Source organism: Notolabrus celidotus, chromosome 18, assembly GCF_009762535.1.
Source record: "Notolabrus celidotus isolate fNotCel1 chromosome 18, fNotCel1.pri, whole genome shotgun sequence".
NCBI lineage: Eukaryota > Metazoa > Chordata > Actinopteri > Labriformes > Labridae > Notolabrus > Notolabrus celidotus.
In genome coordinates this window covers 24,811,233-24,835,461 of record NC_048289.1, presented here as the reverse complement: position 1 = coordinate 24,835,461, position 24,229 = coordinate 24,811,233, and the positions used below count along the sequence as shown (strand labels likewise).

The 24,229-nt window shown below is 38.5% G+C and overlaps 1 protein-coding gene across 1 annotated transcript in view; it reads left to right on the top strand.

Annotated features, from left to right (window-relative positions):
- kif19 (kinesin family member 19) overlaps positions 1-24,229 on the top strand; it is a 47,421-nt gene that overhangs the window by 10,622 nt on the left and 12,570 nt on the right. The window contains exons 3-5 of the mRNA XM_034707842.1: positions 21,154-21,264; positions 21,372-21,459; positions 22,725-22,861. Coding sequence (XP_034563733.1) covers positions 21,154-21,264; positions 21,372-21,459; positions 22,725-22,861 — 336 coding nt within the window. The remainder of the gene's footprint in view (positions 1-21,153; positions 21,265-21,371; positions 21,460-22,724; positions 22,862-24,229) is intronic.

Sequence of the window (24,229 nt, the reverse complement as noted above, 5' to 3'; positions counted from 1 at the left end):
CATTCATTCACGTTTTTTAAACTCTGAGCCAGGTGGGTCACGCTGACCCCCGAGAGAGGAAAATGTTAACCACAGAGCAAACAAAGATGTAGCATTCTACCTCTCAGTGTCTTTGTAAAGGTCAAGTCTTTTTAAAACAATACGCAGCATTCAGCCCGGTCCAAGTACAAGTCTACTTGATTACAGTGTGTCATGAATGGGCAAATTTTCGGCCTCTGTGGACTACAAAGCAGCTGACCTCGAGGGCTCAGTGTACAGTTTCCTATTCTATCTCCACAGCGCTGTGAGGGAAAGCAGATTCAAATTGGCTTCACCTCAGAGGGCTGCGTGGTTGTTCACCGGAATCTGCAAAACCAGCTCTGACAGGAAAACAAACTACTGTGAACCAGAAAAGTGGATATACCTCAAACTTAATCTAATTAGAAATGTTCAAACTGTTGTTAAATTCTAACCCCGCCTCAGTGTGGTACATTTAAAAACTGATGTAAAATTGCATGACTTTTACTACCTGTTCAAAACAAGTTGACCAAGACGCAAAAACAAGTGAATTACTCTGGTAGTCTGGATCAAAAACCACTGGCTGTAAAATATGAATATCTAGACCGTTCTTTATGTTAAATTATTAACAAAGACAGGGTAAGATTCCGTCCCATCTTACAGACAGGAATCAGTCTGATCTCATCTTAATCCACCATGAGCAGAGCACTTTGCAGCATTTAGCTAGTCACAGTGGCAAGGACAAACTTCCTTTAACAGGCAGAAACCTCGAGCAGGACCAGACTCATGTTAGACACACATCTGCCTTTAGCCTCCTGGTCAGAGCCAGCCCTAACCAACTTGGTGCCCTAGGCAAGATTTCAACTTGTAACCAACTCTACCAACAATCACATCACATATACACTTAAAGACAACTGACATACAGCTTTATGTTTTACAGGTTTTCTTTAAAAATAAAAATAAAAATGACCTCTAAAAGAACATTAATAAAATGGTAATAACACTGATATTTAGCAGGGAAAAAAGTATACAATTTCAAAATACATCATGTAAAAGTAGTAGAATTTATTCAGTCATTATATAACACATTCATTTTCACAGTGCAGATACTTTTAACAAAGCTACAGTAATTTATTCAGTGATGACTGAAAAGGCAGAAGCAAAATGCTTATTTAAGCCTAGCCTACATTTTCTATCTAATTAAGCTAAAAGCTTTCAAAGTGTAAAAAAAAAACCACTAAACAAAACAACTAAATCATCAATCAATCAATCAATCAATCAATAAATCATGATCACTTATAGACTTCAAAAACTGCTTTTCAAACCTTTTTTAAAAAACAAAAAACAAAAAGTGAATCACAAGTTTTTAAATGTTTACTGGCATCACTCAGCAATTTAACCCCTAATTATATCAGATAAAACAATATTATTTTTCCTATTATCTTTGAATTTTCTTCCTCACCCATTTAGGGTGCAAGTGGCGCCCCCTATGGACGTCCGGAGCCCTTAGCATTTGCCTGTACTGCCCATGCGACAGGCCAGCCCTGCTCCTGGCTAACAGCTGTAACGTCCCCGCTTGGTAACTTGTATCTTTAAAAGCTTCAAAACGAATGAGTTGAGGAAAAGTGTATCCCCCACACAGTGTGTATGAATAGAGAAATTGGCTATTCAGACTAAAACTATATTTATACTAGGCTGTAGGCATCTTTGTTTCTCCTTTTCAAAATCACTGGATGAACTTCAAGAAAAAAAAATCCCTTTTTTTGAGCAAGTGTAGAATTTTATTTTGAAGGAAGCTTGAAAAGCCCCGAGACATACAGAGGCTATAGTCCTGAATGCAGAGGTCGCCGGTTCAACCATGCCATGACCATTTGCTGCATGTCTTCCTCCACTCTCTGCTCCCCCATTTCCTGTCTCTCCACAGCTGTCCTATCAATAAAGGCTAAACATGCCCAAAAATATCACTTAAAAAATCTATGACAATTTCAGGAAGATAATGACAGAAGGTGGAGAAATAAATAAAGAACAGATAAGGTGATTCCTCTTCATTCAAAATGCACCAAAACAACAGCTATTTTGGGTGTAAATGACTGCCTCCCTGAGAGTTAAGAAACGTAAGTCACATGCATCTGAAATGATTCAAATCTGCATTAAAATGAATCTTTTTTTTTCTCACTGTCTTAAAATTCCTCCACCCTCAGAGTCGCTCCATCCAACACCAAACTACAGGAAGGGCCTCGTTGAAATTCAGAGGGTAGACCTAAAAAAAAAAAAGGGCACACTTTGTACATCCAGAGTCGTTTTTTATGAGGGTAGGGTGTTTGAACAGCTTCACGGTGGGACAAGAGAGAGGGGGAAACTGCACCGTCAGCTCATGTTTCTGTTTGAGCTGAGAAGATTTAACCACAACTTAGCCGCAGGCATGTTTCGAGAAGCCCGGCTGAGTTTATTTTAGGCCACACAAACAGAAAGGTAGACCTACTTCTGCAAAGCTAGGTTAATATGTAAGCATAAATAGGACAGTCTGACCCCGGGAAGTGGATAATCTTTGCTTTCCTTGTTTTACTGTGACTTCACTTCTCCTTCACGGCTTCCGAGTGTTACTCTCTCTCTGAATCCTCCTCAGCCCTCCCTCCCTCCCTCTTTTGAGGCTCTTCTGTAACAAGGGTTATTGTAGGTGGGTCTGTGCATGTTTGTATGAGCTCTCCCGCTCCTGGGCCGCATGAGAGGAGGGCAGGGCGTGGCAGCTCACCACAAGAGGCCTCTGAAGGAGATTAGATGCGAAAGTGCTCCACTGTTTGTTGTTTTCAAGACGCTCCTGGTGCTCCAGTAAACACTTATTTCAGTTACGCGAGCCTCTTAGGAGGATCTGCGGTGGCATAGGAATCACAATGAGTTCATTATGCAAGTGTATTGAAATACAGCATTAAACCATCTGTTACATCATGTAGGAGGTAAAGCAGCAGGTGTCGTTTACTCACACAGTGATGAGGCATCTTCTGGTCAGGAAAAACGAGGAAGTACTTCAGAATTATGAGTAACATTTACTGCTTTTCATTTTATTCACTTTTGTTGCTTTCATACATTTATATGTGTCCTTCCAGGTACCAATTGAGCTAGCAAGAACCCCTTCAGTACTAGGTTGATCAAAAGAATATTGGTATTGGCGCTTATTGCTGACATTTTTCTTAGTTTAACACATGTCACACTCTGCCAGCACCTCAGTATTGTTGTTTGTTATTCTCACATGATACATTTCTTTGGGTTTAATCTGTGATGATATCAGATTAACAGTTTAACTTTGATTCCACATTCAGTCTGCACAGAAGGTTCCTGTCTAAGGTTGCATGTTCTCCCTGTGCATGTGTGGGTTTTTTCTTCTTCTCCTCATTTTACTTATTTTTCCTCTTTTTAATTCTCCTTCTTCCACATCCTCTCTACATTCGTCCTCTTTTTCTTCTCTAACTTTTGCTTCCTTATCCTCTTCCACTTCTCCTTCTCTTCATTCGTCTTCCCTTACCTCTACTCCTTCTCTTTCTTCTTGCTTTTCCTCTTCCACTTATCCTCCTTCTCCCTTTCCCTCTTCCACTTCTCTTCCCTCATCTTCATTTTCCTCCTTTTTATTCCCTTTCCTCTTCCACTTCTCCTCCTTTCTCTTCCTTTACTTCTTCCACTTCTCATGCTCCTTTTTCCTTTTCCTCTTCTCCTCCTTGTTCTTCCGCTTGCTCTCTGTCTTCTCTTCCTTCTTCCTTTTCCTCTTCCACTTCTCCTTCTCTTCATTCTTCTTCCCTTACCTCTACTCCTTCTCTTTCTTCTTGCTTTTCCTCTTCCACTTCTCCTCCTTCTCCCTTTCCATCTTCCACTTCTCTTCCCTCATCTTAATTTTCCTCCTTTTTATTCCCTTTCCTCTTTCACTTCTCCTCCTTTCTCTTCCTTTACTTCTTCCACTTCTCATGCTCCTTTATTCTTTTCCTCTTCTCCTCCTTGTTCTTCCGCTTGCTCTTTGTCTTCTCTTCTTTCTTCCTTTTCCTCTTCCACTTCTCCTTCTCTTCATTCTTCTTCCCTTACCCCTCCTCCTTCTCTTTCTTCTTGCTTTTCCTCTTCCACTTCTCCTCCTTCTCCCTTTCCCTCTTCCACTTCTCTTCCCTCATCTTCATTTTCCTCCTTTTTATTCCCTTTCCTCTTCCACTTCTCCTCCTTTCTCTTCCTTTACTTCTTCCACTTCTCATGCTCCTTTTTCCTTTTCCTATTCTCCTCCTTGTTCTTCCGCTTGCTTTGTCTTCTCTTCCTTCTTCCTTTTCCTCTTCCACTTCTCCCTCTTCTTCCTCTTTGTCTTCTCTTCCTTATTCTTCCTTTCCCTCTTCCACTTCTCCACCTTCTTATTCCCTTTCCTCTTCAACTTCTCCTTCTTCCCTTTCCTCCTCAACTTCTCTTTATTTTTCTTCCTTTTCTACTTCCTACTTATCCTCTTCCACTTCTCCTCCTTCTTCATTTTCCTCCTCCTATTCATTTCACCTCTTCTTCCTGTCCTTATGTTAAAAAGAAAGATATTTGTATCATGTCTTCATGTTTTTGTTCTTGTAGTAGCTTTTCCTCCTTATGATTATTATAATTGTTGTTGATGATGATGATGATGATGATGATCATGATGATGATGATGATGATGATGATGATGATTAGTAGTGGTAGTAGTAGTAGTATTAATAGTAGTTGTAGTAGTAGTAGTGTTATTGGTGTTAAATGCTGTGTGCGTGCGTTTGTATGTGTGGATTTGTGTGTTGAGTGTCAGTATCAGTATTGCTTGCCATCTAATTCCTCTTAGACAAGCAGGAAGTTCAGAAAGCAGTTCATTGTGTCCTCTTATAATGAGCCTGGCAGGAAATACAGACATGGAATTGGTCCATGTAACATAGCTTTAAGGTCACGAGTCGATTCCCACAACAACCAAAGGCCAGTCTTCTTCTGTCAGAGCTGACATAAACAGAACGTGTGAGCTGGGAGACCTACAGATGGATAAACAAGAGGCGAGGGGAAATAAGGACAGAGGAAAGAGGTAGCACTGAGGACGGAAAGATTTGCAGCAAGCGATTTGAAGAGCGTTTACACAGAAAACATCTCCCATATGTCTTGTGCTCTGAGGAACTAGAAGCAGTAAGTCTCTGAGGATCTATTCTGCGTAAGACAGCAGTCACAACAGCATGTTGTTTGTCTGCTAAGCTCATCCTTGAGACTGCTTCTAAAAGAAATGACAGCATCAGTTCAAGCTGGAAATAAAGGAAGTCGTGAGACACAGTATCTTTGAAAGAAAATAAATTAACTTTCCAGACCTTATTGACAATGATAGAAGAAAGAGGAGTCCTTTTTGGAACTTTATGTTTCTGTATTTTCATCAAGAAATATTTAATCATGTCTCAGGTTGCTGCTACCACTTTTCTTGTGTCGGTCTTTAGTGGTTTTTATTATCTTTCATTCACAGGAAACTAAGCACAGTGCATCTTCAAATCCTGTAGACAGTTCCACACAGAAGAGTACTCTAAAACCCTGATGGCTGCTTTTGTGTTTGACATGGACAACACTCCTAGTCTGTCGTGTCTGATAAAAGCAAAATGGACCAAAAGGGCATGAAATAGCTTCTATAACTGCTGTCATTACATGGGAGCGCTGGCGTGAAGTTAACTTGACATAAAACTGAATGAAGCCTTGCACAGCTCCTCCCTCTGAAAAATGACACGACCTACAAAAGCTTAGACTATGTGATTATGATACGACTAGTCATAATAATAATAATACTAGTACAATCAGTACAGCGGGGAAATAACAACAAAAGGAGATGCTGAGCACTGAGGCTGGTTTGGAACTGGACATTCTGTCCTCTCTTAAAAAGAGGCAAATATGACTGAAGTATCTATTATGGATGATCTATCTCCCCTGATTTTTATGTCCTCTGATGGTTGGAGGATTTCAAGATGATTTTCTGTTATGTTACTTTGTGGAACATGGGAATGACCAACAGGGCAACTTCATAAATGGAGCAATTCTAGCACAGCTTGAGTTGAAATAAGGTTGAACTCATGTTTAAACTATATTAAAGGGTATGTTATCTTTTCCATAAATTGAAGGTAGAGCTGGGCAATATTGAAAATTATGTTATCATGATAAAACATTTCATATCAGTCGATATTGATAATTATCACGATAAATATCAAATAATTGTTTAATTTAAATTTAAAGGTAAGTTTTTGGTCCTGATTGAAAGTTCTTGAATCCATCATTTCTGATGGTGCTAACAGGACACAGGTCTTTTGTGTAAGACAAGCTTTTTCCCAGTGGTTGGGGGGTGTAATTACAGGTTTATTCATATCCAATTTTTATCGAACATTTGTTTATTTACATTGAGAAAAAGTATATTGCGATAATTATTGTTATCGTATTATCTCCCAGCCCTAATTGAAGGCACCAAAACAAACATGCATTTGGCCATATGTGTGAATATTCTAAACTTACAACTTACGAACTCCTGAAACAAGAGGGATTTTCATTATCCTCAATATCCTGCTACTCTTTGTAACTATAGTCATATCCATGTTGGTCAAGTTATAGGTAGTAGGATACTCTCATTGCTTTGATACCTTAGCTCTAACTATATGAGTCCAGAAGTAAGCTGATGGGTTGAAAAAACAGCAACACTTACATCTACATTTTCATTAATCTAACCTGTTCTGAAGACTTCAACTTCCCAAACAACAAATAGAATAAATCCCATCCCTAAACGTAACCTTTACATACTTCACTGAAGAGCAGCAATATTGTCCACGACACCATACATGCCTTTGGAAATGGATGCCAACCTCTCAGTAACTCGGCTGTGCTAGTAGAAAGATGTTGTGTGACTATTATCACTGCTGACATGAAATTATAAATTATTAAGAGAGGAATTCAATATTGCAAGCTTATTCTTGAACACTAACACAAAGGCATGGTTCTGTGCAATGTCAGGCTTCTCTTCAACTTTCCACTTGACCTGATTTTAATCCTGAGATTTACCTCTTTGACCTGATTTTTTATGCCAAAATCTCCACTGGACAATTTCCACTTAACTCTTAAGGCTTTGGTCTGGCGCTGAAACAGTTGGACTGCTGCTAGATGATCGCATACAGATCCATCAGGCGGTGGCTTTATGTCTTACCGTGATTGCCCGTCTGTGTGGGTTGTTGTCCGGGTAATTTGAGACTGTCCCCTTTTGTGCTGTGACGAACCTCTGACCTACAGCCTCTGGGCTACCCCTGACCTTAAACAGCTTCTGGCATCCAGCGACTGAGCTTTGCTGCATGTTGATGTACCCTTAAATGTTTGGATGGTGATGGTGCCAAGAGGATAGGTTTTAGCTTTGCTGGTAATGGACCTGATGACCCCCTGGTTATTTTGTTGTGCTTTTGGCGCTGTCTTTGGCTACTTCACTGCTGATCTCAAAAACCTGTGCGTAATGAAGACTATCAACAATACCACCAACAAAAAGGGGGTCAAGTTTGGTTTCAGTGACTTTTCTAAATGGGTCAAATCTGGTACATGGACACTTACATTATTTTGCTGATGTTGTGGGTGACATGAACAGTTACACTACGCACCCTTCTCCCTCTTCATTTTAATTGAGATCTGAGGTTTCAGTGAATCTCTTTCATAGATGACAAATTGCTGTATTGTTCCTCTTATCCTTTGTGACCATCTGTGCCTGTGCTACCCAATAAAATACATCTGTGCTGCCTCAAAGCTAGAAGGGCCCAAGGAAATTAGCTTTGGAGAAAAATTGCCAGGTGCCAAGGTGGAACAACCTTTGATTCTTTTGAAAGATCACTCAAGACGTCTTGTCACGTAATATACCATTATTCTTCTTGCAAGGACCCGCAGGTGTGTTTGTCTGCAGGTGCTGTATGAGCCTCTCTGTCGGAATTAAAGCCACCTTCGTCTGACTGTATAGATCTTGCATTCAACCAGACGTATTATGTAACGTCGAATGAAGAGCAGACCTTGCCTTGCTATCAAGCACCCTGTATCAAGTACACTGTGATCCAGAACACACCTACGATCATCCAGAGCCTTTGAAAGCGGATCTTTAGCAGCATTGTCGGGGTGCAGGGAGGGCAGCTCTGAGGTTTTCTATCAGATAACCAGACTCAATTGTACCGGTTGGATTTTCCAAAGCTTCGGTTGCGTTTCTGAAAGAGCAGCTTGAAAGGTCGCCCCGTAAAGGTCACGGCTCAGACCTGATTGCTTTTCTTTCTGTGATCTTGATACTTTGTTCTTTGCTTCATTCTTGACGCGGCACACAGGTGTCATTGTTAAACAGCTGTCTGGTTATGTCAGTGTGTAACCCAAAGATAAGGGAAGGGTGTCTGGCTATTTTCACACTCAAACACATCAACACAAACACACCTCACTGCTGTCTTTTTTTATTGTTGATACTTTGTGGCCAATCATTGCGTTAGAGATGAATATTTGCTCAAAATGAAAAAAAAGGATTCAAGGTTTGGTGTAGGTAGGCCCTACACCAAATTATGGTGATGATGCATAATTTTTATAGCCCTTTCTTTTTTGTTAGTCATAGTCCCAGATATCAGGGTTTTCATTAGACCAACAGACATATATTTAGTTAAACTTGGTGCTAAATTATCATGCTAATTTACTCAATGCTAAAGTGCTGATGTCAATCATCATGTTAACCAGATCTTTTTTTCACAATAGCTATACGTAGTTAGTACAAAGTCATTTCCCCCCCAGTAACCTAATCAGAAACTAAATTATTATAAGTTTGGTCTGCTGAAACATTAAGCGATATCTAGATTACTACTATTCCCATGGAGACCATTAACTATTGGATGGATTGTAATTGTTGTTGAGGCCTTTCAACCAACATGGTTGTATCAAGTTCAGTAGGACTCATCCGACTGGGACCATGAATTGCTCTAACAAATTTATCAGAGAGGCCCTCAAGCTGTTAGGATATTTAAGTCAGACAAAATTGGATGGCTTGCCTATAGCAAGATCATTTTTCACACTCCAGCACGTCTATAATAATGGTGACTTTTGTTGAAAGTTAAGCTACTTGCCCAAAGATCAAATGTTAAATTCCATTGTTAATCCAATTATTTGGGGTATAAACAGGATTTACAAACACTGAGAAGGAAAATTTTAACAAAGTCACCCACTACTTTTCAGACTGCTGTCAGAGGCAAAAAAAAAAACAATTACCAGTATCCAGAAACACTTTAATGAAAATTTTCATCCAGGCTGAGATTTCTTGTGAAATTTTCAAAATGTTCTAAGATAATAATAATTTTATTTCTTTTATTTATCTTCTACAGCACTCAAGGCTACTTTACAGGGGGATTAAAACACAACAAATACAACATAAAAACAATAAAATAAATAAATGCAAAGTAACCGAGTTAAAATGAAGCAGTGGAAATTAAACAGAGAATGCAGATTGGAATGGAATGGGAGATGGAATGATAGTCTTGATTAGGGCTGGGCGATAATTCGATATTGATAATTATCGTGATATAATTCTTCTCAATATAGATATAACAAATGTTCGATATTAAAATCTATAAAAATAAACCTGTAATTACACCCCCCAACCACTGAAAAAAATCTTGTCTTACACAAAAAACCTGCGTCCTGTTAGCACCATCAGAAATGATGGATTCAAGAAGCTTATCAGAAAACTAAATCCAGATACAAGATGACAAAATGTCTGGTTTCTTCAACTTTCACTCAGTTGAAATCTGCCTTTAAGTTTAAAGGAAATAATGATTTGATATTTATCGTGATAATTATCGATATCGACTGATATGAAATATTTTATTGTGATAACATTTTCAATACCGCCCAGCTCTAGTCTTAATTAAGCCTGAATGAATATCCTCAGATGCTCATAAGTCCACAAAACATTTGAACTGAAAACCTCCTCCCACAAAAACAACTGTGACATGGACATGAGCGTTGAATGAGTACAGTGTCTCTGGGAAACAACAGGATTCATTGATGTTCATGCACTCTAGATAAGACACTCTGCTAGCATAAAAGCTCTTCTCGTAATCTCTCCCATACATGTGTGGTCAAACCTAGGAGCTCAATAAAAAAAGGACGTAACCTCGTGACCTCTACGACAAGAGCAATAATAACAAAGCACTGACGTAAGCAGTAACACGTGAGAATGCTATACACACGTGGCTTTTGGTGCTTTGACCCTATCACTCAGGTTCAGACCCCACATGTGTGTGATCATGTTTGAAAAGAGACCATCTCTTCTGTTTTTCTGCCTTTGTTTGTAGCTGCTGCTCAATACATACGATCAAGTCTGTTTATCTTGTTATTTACACTTAAAATCCTCATTCAGTCTGTTTTTGTTTGCGATGATTATGGAGAAGACGTCTTGTCTCTCGACAAAGAGAACAGTTTGAGCGACAGACGCTTATCTGTTCCCTTTCTATGATTGTGATTCCTAATTGCTCTTTTGTCATTTTATTAGTTATTCAAGCCACTATCTGGATGTAATGAAACCACTGCCTATACAGCCGGTTGATGTCTACACAGCTGCTGACTTTTGCTGCCCGTCTTGGCAGCATTTGCCACTTGGCACGCTGAAATGGAGCAAGTCAGCAAGATCCAACCACGGCAGGCTGGCTTGTGAAACAGTACCACATCCAGGCTTTGAATTATGGATCCATGGTGGGAGCTAGCAGCACCATAATCAGCAAGATGGCCAACCGAGTCAACCCTGCTGCTCTAACGACCACAACAGCAGGTCCTGTTGATTAGAGAAGCCATCAGCCAAGAGGGGCGGCGGTCAGTGGTGCTCCATCACACCCCGCTGCTTTTTTATGGTGTTTAGATAACTCCATCAAACTAATTGGTTTCATGTCGCTGCATAAGCAAGCTGTTGTTGTGACTTTGGCTGATCCTACTGAGGATATGAATATTTTAGGAGGCTCCTTTTTTCATAACCACAGTGTGTAAATTCACGCTGTGGTCGTTTGTTTTGTCAGCTCCCGGGGTCAAGTTGAATAGATTCAAGACCCGCATCCAGATGAAAAGTGGTGGTAGCTTGTTGAGCCCATTGTTGAGGGGACAGCATGATTAAAACCGCTAAAAATGACACCACATTTACAGGCCCTGTCAACCAGGAAATTGCTTTCCTTTTGACCTCATGCTGTTCTTATTGGGCCGCTGTTCAGTTTGTTTTCAAAATTGACGTCTCCTTTAGTGGTGGGCCATGAATTTGAAAAAGAGCTTATGGGTCCCAGAAGAAGGAGCAACAAGATCCAAGTCAGACGGCAGTGGAAACTTGGACTGTGGCATCACTCAACGCATGATGTGTTTTTGAAGAGGGCTATAGTTGAGGGAGCTCCTTGGCTCACATGTCTTAATCCCTCTGATCTCGGTGAACCAGCCCCCTTCTTTTCTGATAGTCGAGCAGGTAAGGAAGCTAAAGGTGACACAGAATTAATAACATCATGCTGAGGACTCAAGCGGCAACCTCCATCTGTGAGAATTGAAGCAAATGCATAAGTGTTAAAAACTGCAGTTTCTCGAGTGTATGCTTGAGGCTGGCTCAGGAAGTACCGCAATCCACATACACACAATTCAAAACTGCCGATCTTTACAGCAATCAATCAATCAATCAATCAATCAATCAATCAATCAATCAATCAATCAATCAATCAATCAATCAATCAATCAATCAATCAATCAATCAATCAATCTTTATTTGTATGACGCTTTTACAAACACAGGGGGTCTAGACCACTCTATGTCAAATTATGAACAGAGACCCAACTTCAAGACAGGGTAAGTCTCAGTCTTACCCCACCTTAATCCATCAGAAATAAACATGTTTAAAGCCTGGTACAAAAAAACAAGTGTAATCTGGATAGCTCATTTCTCGATTGGCACACACTGTACGGGGGGGGGGGGGGGGAATTTTTCAGAACGCAGCAATTTCGAAGATGATAAGATTACGAGTTTTCCATTATGAGAGGCACTGCTGACTTGATTCACAGGCGGGAACACTGTAGCTGTTGGAGAGGAGGTTCAAAGCCCGCCTCTTTACCTCACACTAGCTCGACAGCAGTTTGGTTGAGTTCAGCATTTCCAATATGGCTCCCGCCGCTGATTTGCCTCAAAACAACGCTTCAGAAACAGACGGGTGACGTCACGGATACTACGTCCATTATTTATACAGGCTATGTTTGGACTCCACACAAACTGTTTCCATTTCCTATCTAATCCCAGCATCTTGATTTGATTAATGACTCCACCTGCTGAATTTTGACATCAAAAGATTGGACCATTAACGCTAAAAGGATTGTCAGATACACTGATAGCTGATAAATGAGTGAGTCAGAATCTAGTTATTGGAAGCAAAATGTCCTACTTATTAATTACCATTGTCATAGTAACAGCTTACCCACTACCGCTTCATTAACAGCTACTCCAGAACCGGTCAAACATTCATAATGATCTGATCAGGTTTTATCTGGTTGCTGTTTTGTACCGCTTGTGTTTGTGGTTTTTGTTGCTGCGCAGCTGTGCACTGACTCACAGCCCAGTTTGAGCCTGATTCATGATTCAACTACAGCACATTAAGAGAGATGGATCCATTTGCTTTGCAGCTTTTCAGAGGATGTTTCTGTAGATTACAGCTCCTGGATGGCTAACAGTTTGATCAGCAGATCTGTGCTTGACAGGAACTTGCAGCAGTGTGACATGCCTTTTGATGCCTTCAGTGCATAAACAACATTTCAACATTGGATGAGTTTATAGTGCATACACAGAGCTAGTGGTGCTGACAAAAATATTCTTCTGATTTCAAAAACAAGAAATATAATTCTGTTTAAACAGTCCTGTACCGAGAGAAATATTATTCTGAGAGTAAAGGCCTGTGTCCACTGACGGCTTTCTTTTTGTGCACACAACCTTAATTTCAGAGTGCTTACTGTTACAAGGTTATGAAAGTTGACCCCGTGACCTTTCCACTTCCCTCTGTAGTGACCTTTGAGTCTGTTCTAAATTACTCTGTATGCTTTTATAGTTTCTTTTACTTCTATTTTGTTAGTTAAAAGTCCCACAACTTCTTGTTTTTGATTAGTCGGTGAGGCAGTAATGACATTAATAATAATAATACTAAAACTAATACTACTACTAATAATAATAATAATAATAATAATAATACTAAAAATGATAATAATAATAATAAAGTTTATTTATATAGCACTTATCAAAACAGACGTTACAAAGTGCTTTACATCATTAAACCCACAATAATAAACAAAGCAGGGGGGGCATATAGAGCTAGCAAGACAATTTAAGAGGAACAGTTGAATAAAAGAGTAAAAGAGAAACTACTAAAAGTGAAAAGATTTAAAACAAATAAAAACAATGAGTGAACATTAGAAAAACATGAATAACAGTAAATTATATATAAATGTAGCATCGTGGATAAAACAATATTACAAGAAGGCCTTTTGATAAAAATATGTTTTCAGCTGTGATTTAAAAGAAAACACTGACATGGACAAGCCTGTGTTCTTTTCTAACCATCGTCATCTGAGAGCGCTGTAAACGTTGTGACATAACTGATGCTGAAGGCTTTTTTTAGCTCAGGACGCTGAGCGCTGCGAGAGCTGAACTGCATTGGTTTTAAGTAGAAGATAAAAGCTAATGGCAACACAGAAAAAATGTTAAACCAGGGACTTTTCATCAGTTATTTTTTAACACACTTTTTGCTGTTCAATAAAAATTAAACAGATAAAGATTAGTATTTGAAATTAAAAAAAAGGCATGGAGCCCTTAGATGTTTATTCAGCAACTTTTCAACAACTAAATTTGCTATGTCAGACAAAGATCAATTTTCAAAAATGATCTAAATTTTTGAAGTTATCAATTTTTTAACATTTTACTTGAGAAATGACTGAAGCAATCAATGTGCTTACAATTTTATAAGTAATTCATTGATTTTTGTGTCTTTTGCTGTAAGGTTCTACTGTCACTTTAAACGGTATAAGGAAATAATGTTCAAGACCATCTTGTCAGCCAAACATGACAAAATCAAAAAGCTTGTCTTGTCCGATTAAACAGTCAAAAATTGAAAGAGTGTGTTTATGTTAATATAAGATGAAAAAAAAAGGCAAATTTGACCATACATCAACAAGAGAGTGACATCTTTGCATGACAAATAACAGAACAAATGAATTGATCAATAAGTTAGTTTTTGATATATTTCTTGTTGAACATCTTATTATTGCACCACTGTACAAACTGATACTTTTGATATCTAAATTATCTGTGATTGCAATAAAGTCACGTCATGGTTTTAGAATTAAATCACGCTATCATCAGTTAATAAACATACATCAAGAGATCTGCCTGAATGTTTTTCATACATGTACCACAGCACACAGAGTAGGATTCAGTGTTCTGGCCTCAGCTCCTGTGGTCAGTCACACCTTCTGCTACCCTGCCTGCATAGACCTGCTTGGCACAGAGGACATGAAATGCTGCTTTCTTAGTTGCTATGTATGTGACTCCATGTTTCCACGCAACCGTGCAAAGAGAGGATGTGGGGGAGATTTAATGGTATTCACGAGACTGCCAAATGCTCCTTAACCTCTTCTGTATACGGTAAACATCAACACTTAACAGCTCAGACTGACCTGAACTCTTAATTAACCTGGACAGACAGTGGACAGTCCCTGCTGGCACAGTCTTTGGTCATGAGGGTTACCTGTAGTCCAACGCTGGCATCAAAACACCAGCCAAGGCGCATGCCCAGACACCCAACGGGGTGCTGTCATTGGAGCCAGCAGCGTACAGTCTTATCTTGAGACATAAAGAAAATTAGAGGTGCAGAATCTCCTCGGGCAGCAGCTGCTGGGTGTGGACGTTATAATGTAACTCAAGAAACGCAGATGACAGATGGGACAAGAGGTGTTATCAACACCCCTAAGCCTTAATGATTTTCCAAAGTGCATGCACACATAACAAAACCATGCATGGATGAACACACTATTTGATACCTACTATACATGCAATTATGTAAGAGTAGTGTTGCATGGTAATCTGCTTTCTCAAGGAACACAGTCAATGCATGCGAACACTATGGATTCCAGCAGGTGATGTTCACACTAAGCTTACATCATTTTCTCTCTAGTTAATTTTTCTCTAGTTAATTGTGCTGTTGATAAATTAGAAAAACACCTGTCCTCTCTTTTTCAAGGTAAAGTTTTCAAAACTTTAATGTATGATACCACAGAAATGGTTGGATGTTAAGTGATCAGATTCCATTTCAGTGTAGGTGTTGTCAGGTGTTTCTGTATTATTGATAAATGTGATTTAAAAAATACAAATATTAACTTAATCAGCACTTTGAGATTTGCCATTAATGTAAAGTGGGTTATAAATAAAATGTATTATTATTATTATTATTATTATTATTATTACATATTGATTGTATTATTATTATCATTATTATTATCATTATTAATAATGATAATAATAATACATTTATTTAAAGCGCCTTTCCAAGCGCTCAAGGACACTTAACAGAGAATATTACGTATTGATTATATTATTATTATTATTATTAATATTATTATTATTATTATATATTGATTGTATTATTATTATTAGTAGTAGTAGTAGTAGTAGTAGTAGTAGTATTTGTATTAGTATTATTATTACGTATTGATTGTATTATTATCATTATTAGAATTATTATTATTATTATCATTATTACGTATTGATTGTATTATTATTATTATTATTATTATTATTATTATGTATTGATTGTATCATTTTTATTATTATTATCATTACCATTATTATTATTATTATATATTGATTGTATTATTATTATTATTATTATTATTACGTATTGATTGTATATTATCATTTTTAGAATTATTATTATTATTATTATTATTATTATTATTATTATTATTGTATATTGATTGTATTATTATTATTATTATTGTTATTATTATTATTACGTATTGATTGTATTATTATCATTATTAGAATTATTATTATTATCATTATTATGTATTGATTTATTATTATTATTATTATTATTATTATTATTTCATATTGATTGTATTATTATTATTATCAATATTAGAATTATTATTACTTGACTTAAAAGTTTAAAAACGGTGAAAAAAATCTCTTAACCATGAGATTTTCATGACTTTTCATGGGTTTAAAAGGGGCTCAATGGAGCTTGAAGGAGGAGCTTATTTAAGAATGCTAAAAATACTCCAAGATTTAACATTAAATCACGATGGGGCTGCAAGAGAAGGCATGGATTATACTGAAATGAAGACAAACTGAAGCTTACATCCTCTGAACTTTATTTAGACTGACTTCCAGATAAATCCACCTCAGTGTCCACAGTCCTGGTTCTGCTTCTTATCCTACTTCAGCCTAAAAGACCTGGTCTTATGTGCTCATCACTCTGACCCTTCACCTTTTCTAGACAAATGAGTTTTTCTGACTTTTTGTTGGTGGAGGTCATCAGAATGACTGAGCGTAACTGGCTTAATGCGTCTGACCTCGAGTGCTTCTAATAGAAAGAGAAGGAACCGGTTGTTCACAATATCTTTCCTGTGAAATGCGATCAGAAGTCGTACGTCAGGACGGTATGCAGTTAGAAGAGAGGCAGGAAGCTAAGAGGATGGGGAGGAGGAAAGGGAGGGGATCAAGTGCTGCACATGCCACGCTTTCTTGATACTCGCTAGATTAAATTCTTCTTGGAAAAGAGCATGAGTACACCGACTATGAGCCCGGTAAAACTGAAGAACAAATCAGCTGCATCTATCTCTGCAGCCTCTCCCTCTTTTCCTATCTTTGCTCTCTCCCCTCTTGAATTTCAATTGAGAGGCTTCAAAGTGAGCGGCTCACTGGTTGAGGGGGTCATCAAACAAGCCGAGCACAGGCGTCAGAGGACTCTCCAGACTCAGTGCTGAACTGGACTGATCAGCTGAAAAACCTGGCACAAAGACAGCTTTATCATGGTCACATCTGCTTAGAGTTTATAAATCTACTGTCACTTTTTTTTCTTGAACTTATTTTGTATTCAACAATTAAAAAAAAGAGAACCAACAATTTGTTTGATTTGCTCAAAGACCTACACTTGGTCTTTTCAAGGCTGTTTTCAACAAGGGTTTAAAAAGAGTTGCAATGATTTTGTTGTACATAAACATGAGCTTCAAATGTCATATATCAATATATACTTCGATGCATTCATTGCCCTGTGGGAAACCAGATCACTTCGCCCATAACTCTTTTCCCATTTCCCATCGCCACAAGTTCTCAATCGGGTTTAGATCGGGTGAGCAGGCCAGCCAATTCATGAGAAGATCATCTTTAAAGCCCTGAGATGCCATCCTGTTATTCCTGGGAATAAAGTGAGGCATGCGATGGTGCATTGTCCTGCATGAACATCAGCGTCTTCTTCACTTTAGCTGATTGACTTTTCCTCCATGGAAGGAAACTTTTACACCATCCTGAACCCAGAAAGGACCAACAAGTTCATCATTAACAATGACAGCCCAGAACGTAACACCACCAACGTCATCTAGACATCGTAGTCGAGTTGGAGCAGCATGGCCACTTGAAATCCAATCACAGGCCCACCTATCTGGTCCTTTTAAGGGTTGCCCAGCACTCATCGGTGAATGTAACTTTGGAGAAGTGGGCCTTCATGTATTGTTGAGCCCATTCCAGTTGTTTTTCATGATGTATTTTCTTCAATGGAGGTCTTTTCTTTACCTTTTGGACCTTTGCCACTCGTCTTAGCATCCTAGGTAGAGTCGACCTGGGTACACCATCGAGCCCCACAGCTTCAAAAATGGCCTGACTGGTAGCTAAGGGTCTTTTAGCAACCTCTCGTTTGATTCTTGACAGTTCTCACTTTGATATTGATCGACAGGCTTTTTTACTCTGGGTTTTCTCCCATTCTCACTATTTTGAACGTATCTTTTTATGGTTCGGTGGTCATGTTGTCATTTCTTGGCTATATCATTGGTAGATTCCCCCTTACTCAGACTCTTGACAATTTGACTCTTTTCCTCTTTTGGCAGGTCACTTTTCTTGCCCACGGTCAAAGTTGAATAGGACTTGCATAATAATGTGGTACGCCTATATACATGTGGTCTGTGATAAAGAATACTAGAAAGCTTTGTAGATTTGTAGACACAAGGCCTTAAATCATACTAAAATCAATTTTTTTTCTGAACATCTGTCTTCCAGATTTTTAAGAAAAGGATACATAATAATTTGGAACACAGTGTAGTGTGTATGCTCATACTGCAGTGACCCAGTTGTGTTTTATTATGCAGCCCTGATCAAATTTGTATCTTCCAAAACATCTGGATCCACTAAAAGGAATGTCCAAAACCTGTCTAATCCCCATTATGATGCACTTTATAAGATCTTTTAGCTTCAGGCAATCACCTAAGAATATGTGTGAAGTCCCCGACCCATCTCTAAACCCTTTCATTGTTCACTGCAGCATTCTTCTTCTTGCTTTGTTTTACCGACTTGTCTTCTCTGTCATATGCAAACGACAGAAATCAAACCCACAAGCCTGTGATGGGCATCACTTCCCTTTGACAGCCTGTCAAGCTGATTTCACCCACTCTAATTCAGTGCTTTGTCAACAAAATTATAATACTCTCCTCTGCTGTCAGGTTTTCTTTTCAGACCATGTCCCTGAAATGTTCATCGTAGAGAGCGGCGATCTACACGTGATTGTCAGCTCAGCTTAAACTCTGTCAACCAGCACGACTGCAACAATGAGACGTTTCACTCTCATTGATCGCTCATACAGAGAGATGCAAACACGTTTTCAAGAGATGCTGCTCTCAGTCTTTCTCTCCTCCAGTGTGGACGTCCTTGACATGTAGGTCTCAGGAAGGCAGATGGCCTGAGTGGCTGCCCGTTTGCATACATGAATACATACTATGAAGTATCCGTGAGCTGTTCTTGTAATAAGGACAGTCTGTTGTATAGTGATGAAATCAGCTTGTGTTGATGTTCTCCCTTTAGTGATGATACTTATATAATTACAGATAATGAAACGTTTGAGGAACTAATTAATACCCAGAGGAGGGACATGAACCTAAAATTATTTTGACACCTATTATTGTTGATTTAAAAACTGCACACAAATTGCTAGTGTCTCCCTGTCCTTGATGTAAAATAGACACATCCTCTCCATCTAGAGCGACCAGTCATTTTATCATTGTAATGTTTACAACTCATTTAAAAGAGTGAAGCAGGTTTCCTGCTATGTTTTTGTTATGTTTTTGGGCATTTTTGCCTTTTATTATAGGACAGCTGAAGAGAGACAGGAAATGTGGGGAGTAGAGAGTGGGGGAGGACATGCAGCAAATGGTCGACCGGCCGGGAGTCGAACTGGTGACCTCTGAGACGAGGACTGTAGCCTCTGTATGTGGGGCACTTAGACCGCTAGGCCACCAGCGCCCCACATATTGTTTTTTTTAATCTTTATGATGTTTTGTATTTTCATTTTCAGGGTAGATTTAGTTTTTCATGCTGCTTTTTTTGTTCTTATTCTTTAATGCTTAGTTTGAATTTAGTTTTTATTAGATTTAGTGTTATTTTAAAAAGAAATTTGCAATTTGAGATACAGACCTAAAAGTCCAGAAGAAGTATAATCTAATAAAACTTAAAACATCATTAAAAACAAAATTTAAAGATAATGTGAGCGATTTTTTGATAGTTATGAAACACACTGAAATAAATACTGATGCCTCTTTATGACCCATAAAAGCAAACAAAACATTCGGTGACAAGATATACATTTTCTAGATTATTTTCAACACCTGTAAAAGCTGCCATGGGGAGGTAGGTGTCAGATTAGACGATTAACAGCAGCTTCAAGAAACAGCCTTTGTTTGTTTCTATTTCCAGAGCAAATGTTCATAATGAGTGGTAGGTTTGATTGTTGAATAAAAACACCACTTACTGTACATATGTAGGAAAAGATCAGCAAAATGATAAGATGTACCACTTTTGCCAAAGGGGGCACCAAAATTGCACAATAAAAAAGTTTCTCACTGGAGCTTTAAATACCACAGATGAAAAACTGCAACTGTCCACAAAGAGAGGAGAAAAAAACAAACTGTCATGGATGAAATGTTAGACATTTTTATTTTATTTTCAAGTTTCAGTTATTTTCTATCTTCTTGTGTTTTTTATTTGATGTTTGAAAATGTCCTTTTTGTTGTTTTTTCAGTGTTCCTTAACGGTAGATATCTGGGACTTCAGCCATGTTTGTAATTCGAGCGGGAAGTATTAACGCACTAAATGCGATTCCAAACTGCAGAGTCAGGCTGATCTTGATCGTATTTCTTGTCACAATAGCAAATGAAGTGCCAGGTAGGCTTAGCTGAATTCACAGAACTAGCCACCCCACTGACCCAATTCAGTTAATGTGTTCAATTAACACCACCCAGCTTAATTGGGCATAAAAGCAAGTAAACAAGTACGCAGAGACTTGTAACTTCCTGTCACCAGAGTTTGTCTGAATGCCATCTTCACGAAACATCCAAAAAAAGGAACAAAAATAACCCCTAGCTAAACATAACAATCTGAGGTGGCTGATACATCAAGTATGAATAAAATACACACATATATAGACTCTATAACTCATACTGTTAATGACTTCTTTTAAAACATCTGTATCAGAGTGCCATCTGCCTCCTGATGCTCCAGCTGTGCAGGTTTTTTACCATCATTTTATTTCCCTTCAACAGCTGTGTGTAAAACATGATCATCTCAAATAAGTATACAGTCACAGAAGCTCTCAGGGGAAATTTCAGACTCATCCAATCCAAGAGGAATTTATTTGAAGTAGTAATTCTGTATTTTGTTAAGTTTCTTACCCTTTGATCATTTCCTTTCCTCAATGTTTGTTCAAGCTGCTCGTGAATCTACAGATCAGTTGTTCATTAATGACCGACCAGCAGTATATCATCACGTTGTTATTTTATTCATAAAGGAACTGAACACTCTCACACTAAATGCCTATCTTTTCTTCTCTCTGCCTTTCTTTGCATCCCTTTTCATGATCAGATGGTGGTTCTGATGGACCCCATGGAGGACCCTGACGACATCCTGCGTGCCAACCGCTCCAGAGAGAAGACCTACATGTTTGACGTCGCGTTCGACTACTTAGCCAGTCAGGTCAGTGGAGAATAGGAGATCAAATTAAACAACATCTGACCAAAAGTTGCATCGATTGTTTTTGTAGAATGTGCTTATTTAATCCGGTTTTTGTGCTGCCCGTGCAGGAGGAGGTGTACCGAGCTACAACCAAAGGGCTGATCGAGGGCCTCATATCAGGCTACAATGCCACCGTGTTTGCCTACGGACCCACAGGTGTGTGTGTGTGTGTGTGTGTGTGTGTGTGTGTGTGTGTGTGTGTGTGTGTGTGTGTGTGTGTGTGTGTGTGTGTGTGTGTGTGTGTGTTATCTGTCATCAGTCATTCTCTGAGTCAGCCGTGCAGCACACTTTTGGCAAACAGTGAGACATCTTACTCTCATCTGTTTTGGTTCTAATTTAAGTCAGGGTGTGATTATAAAATGAGTCATCCATGTTTTCAGTGGGCGGGGTAACTCATCAAGTTACTCACCTGTTCACATCACAGAATCACATCGCTTTGTCTTTTGCCTCATGTGTTGAAGTAAACACAGGATTTTCAGTGTGTGTGTCACTGGGTTTATTTGTACGCCATGGGACAGTGCAATCAGGCTAGCCAAGAATAAATTTATGTAATTTATGACATCTTAAAAAAAAAATGTAGACATACTATTGTTTTATTTAAAACTATTACACAATGTTCTCTGTATCTGTTGAGGGTTGTCTTAAAAAACAAGGAACACAATTTAAATTATTAATTTTACAACTATAAGAATTAGGGCCCGTGTCCACTAATGACTTTCCTTCCACTGGCAGTGCCCACAACCTCAGTTTCAGAGAGCTTCTCACCTGCACTTAATGTGGCAAGGTTACCAAAGTTGACCTGCAGCTCTTCCACTTTGCATATCAGTCACCACATCTGTTTTAAAATGCTCTGTACGTTCCATATTTGCTTTTAGTCAACGAAATTTAACAAAGAAAACATCAAACAACTGATAGAAATTGTGACGCAGCATTAGCAGCAGCTCTAAACCTGGAAATTATACCCCCAAAAATTTGGTTAGTTAATCCTCCATTTGGACCTCTACCATTGTTAACAAAGTTGATATCAAGAGTCATTCCCTTTCTGGGTTTTGATTGGTATTTGATGGAGAACTGACTTTGATAAATGTTCTAGTAGTTAAAACTATTTTCAGCAGTGAAGGCTGAGAGCACAGAAACAAAAACAGCTCACATAAGGCTTTTTGTGCGGCAAGGACGCAGAGCTCTGAAAACCCTGAACTGAATTTGTTTTGAAATAAATAGGCGCTGTCAGAATAAAAAAGGCTGTAAATGGACACAGGCCCTTAATTATGTAGAATTTACACTGTGTTTTCAGCTATAATGAGAATGACCCTTAAAGGAAATGTTCCACAAAAATAGTTCAACATCTTTTCTTTTTTTGTGTCTCAGGGTTTTTATTTCTCTTGCCTGATTTCCTGCTAAACTTTTTTGTCTCTTTTCAGGTTGTGGGAAAACATACACCATGTTGGGGACGGACAAGGAGCCGGGCATCTACGTCAGGACACTGAACGACCTGTTTCGTGCCATCGAGGAGACCAGCGACGACATGTCCTACAGTGTCTCCATGTCCTATCTCGAGGTTAGTACTTTATTTTTCTACAACTTGCCTCTATATTTATTCATGTAGTTCTGCAACTGCAATTGTCTTTGTTTTCTTTGTCTGTCAGCACCACGGTTAAAACTCCTGATTTAGCCATGGTCTCTTTACACTGATAAGATCTGAGGTTGTTAGCTGATGCCAATTGCAGGCAGACACGGCTGGTGTCCTTTTACTTCTGCCAGCGTTTGTTTCGCATCTGAAATAAGCAGAGCTGGCATCATCAACTTCAGCTCTTAGGAAATTCACAGACTCAAGCAGAACCTATCCCTTCCACACTTGTATTTGTGAGTTTTTGGCCTTGGGTTTTTTTTTTTTTATGCTGTCTTGATGTTTTTTTGTTTTTTTTTATGTAAAGCATTTGAAATAATCTTTATAACTGTTTGAAGGTGCTTCACAAATACACTTACAAAACATGGAAAACTTTTTTTTCTAAAAATCTTCCACATATTATAAAAGAACCATAATTAGGGCCTGTGTCCATTTACACTATTTTGTGCACTGGCAGTGCCCCATACCTACACCCAGCTCTTCTCACAGCTAGCTTTGTGAGGTTACAATATTTGACCTGCACAGTTCTGCTGCCCCTAGCAGTGACTGTAAAGTCTGTTTAAAATGCTCTGTCTGCTTCATATTTGCTTTTATTTAGTGGATTTGCACTGAGAATGAAATGTCAAACAATTGATAGAAACCATTAGCAGCAGCTCTAAACCTGGAAATTGTACTTCAAAAAATTAGTAAGGCTGGTTTTTCCTTTGTAAAGACCTTTACTATTGTTTCTGACAAGGCTGGCATCAGATGACACGCCCCTTTTTTTTTGTTGATTGGTGCAATGTTCCAAAAGAAAGTAAACAGGTGCTACAAACCCTGAGAAACACTGTTCTTTTTCTGCTCTTCCTTTTTGAAAAGCCCATATCTCTTGTCATTTGGCCGCTCTGACGTGTTCTGTTGTCAGTTTGTGTCAAGAGGTGTCAAGAAATAAAATGAAACCGCTTTATTTTTTATTTTTTCACACAGTGTGGCCTTTTTTGGAAGGATTTTAGCCTCCTTGCTTGTTTGATTTCTCTTTTTTTTTACTTGTTTTGTTTGTGTCTTCTTTCCTTCTTCTACAGACAAAGTATAATAAGCTCAAAACAGCAGTGTTCCATGTAGAATTCATATTTAGCAAACAAGTTATTATCATGTTTGTTTTGTTTTCTCTCCAAGGTTTTCTTTGGAGAACAAAACAGTATTCACGTATTATTAGATCTTTACCAATGTGACTCCACATTTCAATCTTAAAGATAATTGTTCACTGTACATACTCTGTTCAATTTTAAATGAGTCGATGTAAAGAAATTGATTGGTGGA